At 59.5% G+C, this 1,423-nt stretch overlaps 1 protein-coding gene across 1 annotated transcript in view; it reads right to left on the bottom strand.

Moving 5' to 3' along the window:
- HOXB7 (homeobox B7) overlaps positions 1-1,102 on the bottom strand; it is a 2,989-nt gene extending 1,887 nt beyond the window's left edge. Inside the window, exon 1 of the mRNA XM_077776822.1 lies at positions 625-1,102. Within this exon, the coding sequence (XP_077632948.1) occupies positions 625-1,024 (400 nt within the window). The 5' untranslated portion in view covers positions 1,025-1,102. The remainder of the gene's footprint in view (positions 1-624) is intronic.
- Between the last annotated feature and the right edge of the window lie 321 nt (positions 1,103-1,423).

Genomic DNA, 1,423 nt, shown 5'->3' with positions numbered 1-1,423 from the left:
GGTGAGGGGGTACTGGGGGGTGGGGCTGTGCCAGCCCTCCTGGGAAGTAGACATGGGAGGAGGGGCTAGGGGCCCTAATTTCAAGTCAGATAAAAGTCAACGTGAAATGTTTACGAGCAGAAAAATCTGGGCTTTGATAAATCAACTGGAAAGGCCGTTGAATTATGGGGCAGGTAATGGGGACCACGGCCACCGGTACTGATGGTGTAGGAGCTGGGCTTCCTCGGGCTGGATCAGGAGCCTGCGGACCACCAGCCTTGGGCCTTCTGAGCCCTGGGGTTGGCCCCTGAGTCCAGGGACGCGTTAAGAAAGATGTCTGGTTCCGGCTACTCAGGAGACCCTGCTGTCCTGGGGCTCGTGCAGCAGCTGGCTCGGTGGCCTGCCCTCTCAGTAACTTTTGATTTGGCTCCATGGAGTCGTAGTCCCTCTCCTGAGAGGACATTCGCCCTTCTGGAAGGATACCTGCAAACNGGGGGCCCCGAGAGGCTGCCGCGTCCCCCAGGGCCGACCTCCTACCGGAGCATTCTGGACGCGGAAAGGGGCAGTCGGGCCAGGAAGGGGGCGCCTTCCGGGGAATGTGCCCGGGGCCACTGCGGCCCGGGAAGGCTCGGTGCGCGGCGTTACCTGAGCTTCGCATCCAGGGGTAGATCCGGAAGTTACTCTCGGCCGCCAAGTCCGAGTCCCTCTGCTCCTTGGCGCCCGCCGCCTTGGCGGAGTCGCCGGGACACACCCCGGAGAGGTTCTGCTCAAAGGGCGCGCAGTGCATGTTGAAGGAACTCGGCTCGAGCCCGTAGCCGGCCGCGTAGACGCCGGCTGCACTCTGGCCCGCCATGCCCCCCCCGCCGGGGTACAAGCCCTGCATCGAGGCGGCGAAGGAAGCGCCCGAACCCGCTCCATAGCCCGGGCGCTGGGGGTTGGAAGCAAACGCGCAAGAAGTTTGTTCAGGGAAGGCTCCGGTAGCGAAAACCGAACTTGCGGCTGGATATTTAGAAAATAAAGCATTCGCATAATACAATGAACTCATAATTTGGCCGGATGATTTGTAGGCAGGGACGTTTTAGTGTCGGTTTTACGAGATTCCTTGATATATTACAGAATTAGAGTCCAGATTTACACCAAAAAGGACCCCCTTTTTCCTCTCCGGACCACGTGACCCCACCCACGTGACGTCCCCTCCGCCAATGGCCGGGCGGCCTCCCCACGGCTCCCGGTAATGTGGAAAAAATTGTGTGGCGTTGGATTTATAAAATATGATCAATAATGAATGGGAAAGCCAAGCTCTGTGGATTGGGGCTGGGGGCTCAAGGGCCGCTGCCGACCCCCTTGGGCTGGAGGCAGCTTGCAGGCGAGATTTGGGGAGGAAGGGATTGAGTGGAAGGGAAAATAAATAACCTCCGAGCCATCCGTGTTGTCACCCTCCCCT

This window comes from Crocuta crocuta, unplaced genomic scaffold, assembly GCF_008692635.1.
Source record: "Crocuta crocuta isolate KB4526 unplaced genomic scaffold, BGI_CrCroc_1.0 scaffold352, whole genome shotgun sequence".
Classification (NCBI taxonomy): Eukaryota; Metazoa; Chordata; class Mammalia; order Carnivora; family Hyaenidae; genus Crocuta; species Crocuta crocuta.
Note: the sequence above shows the minus strand (reverse complement) of the source record. Positions and strands in the feature narration are given on the sequence as shown.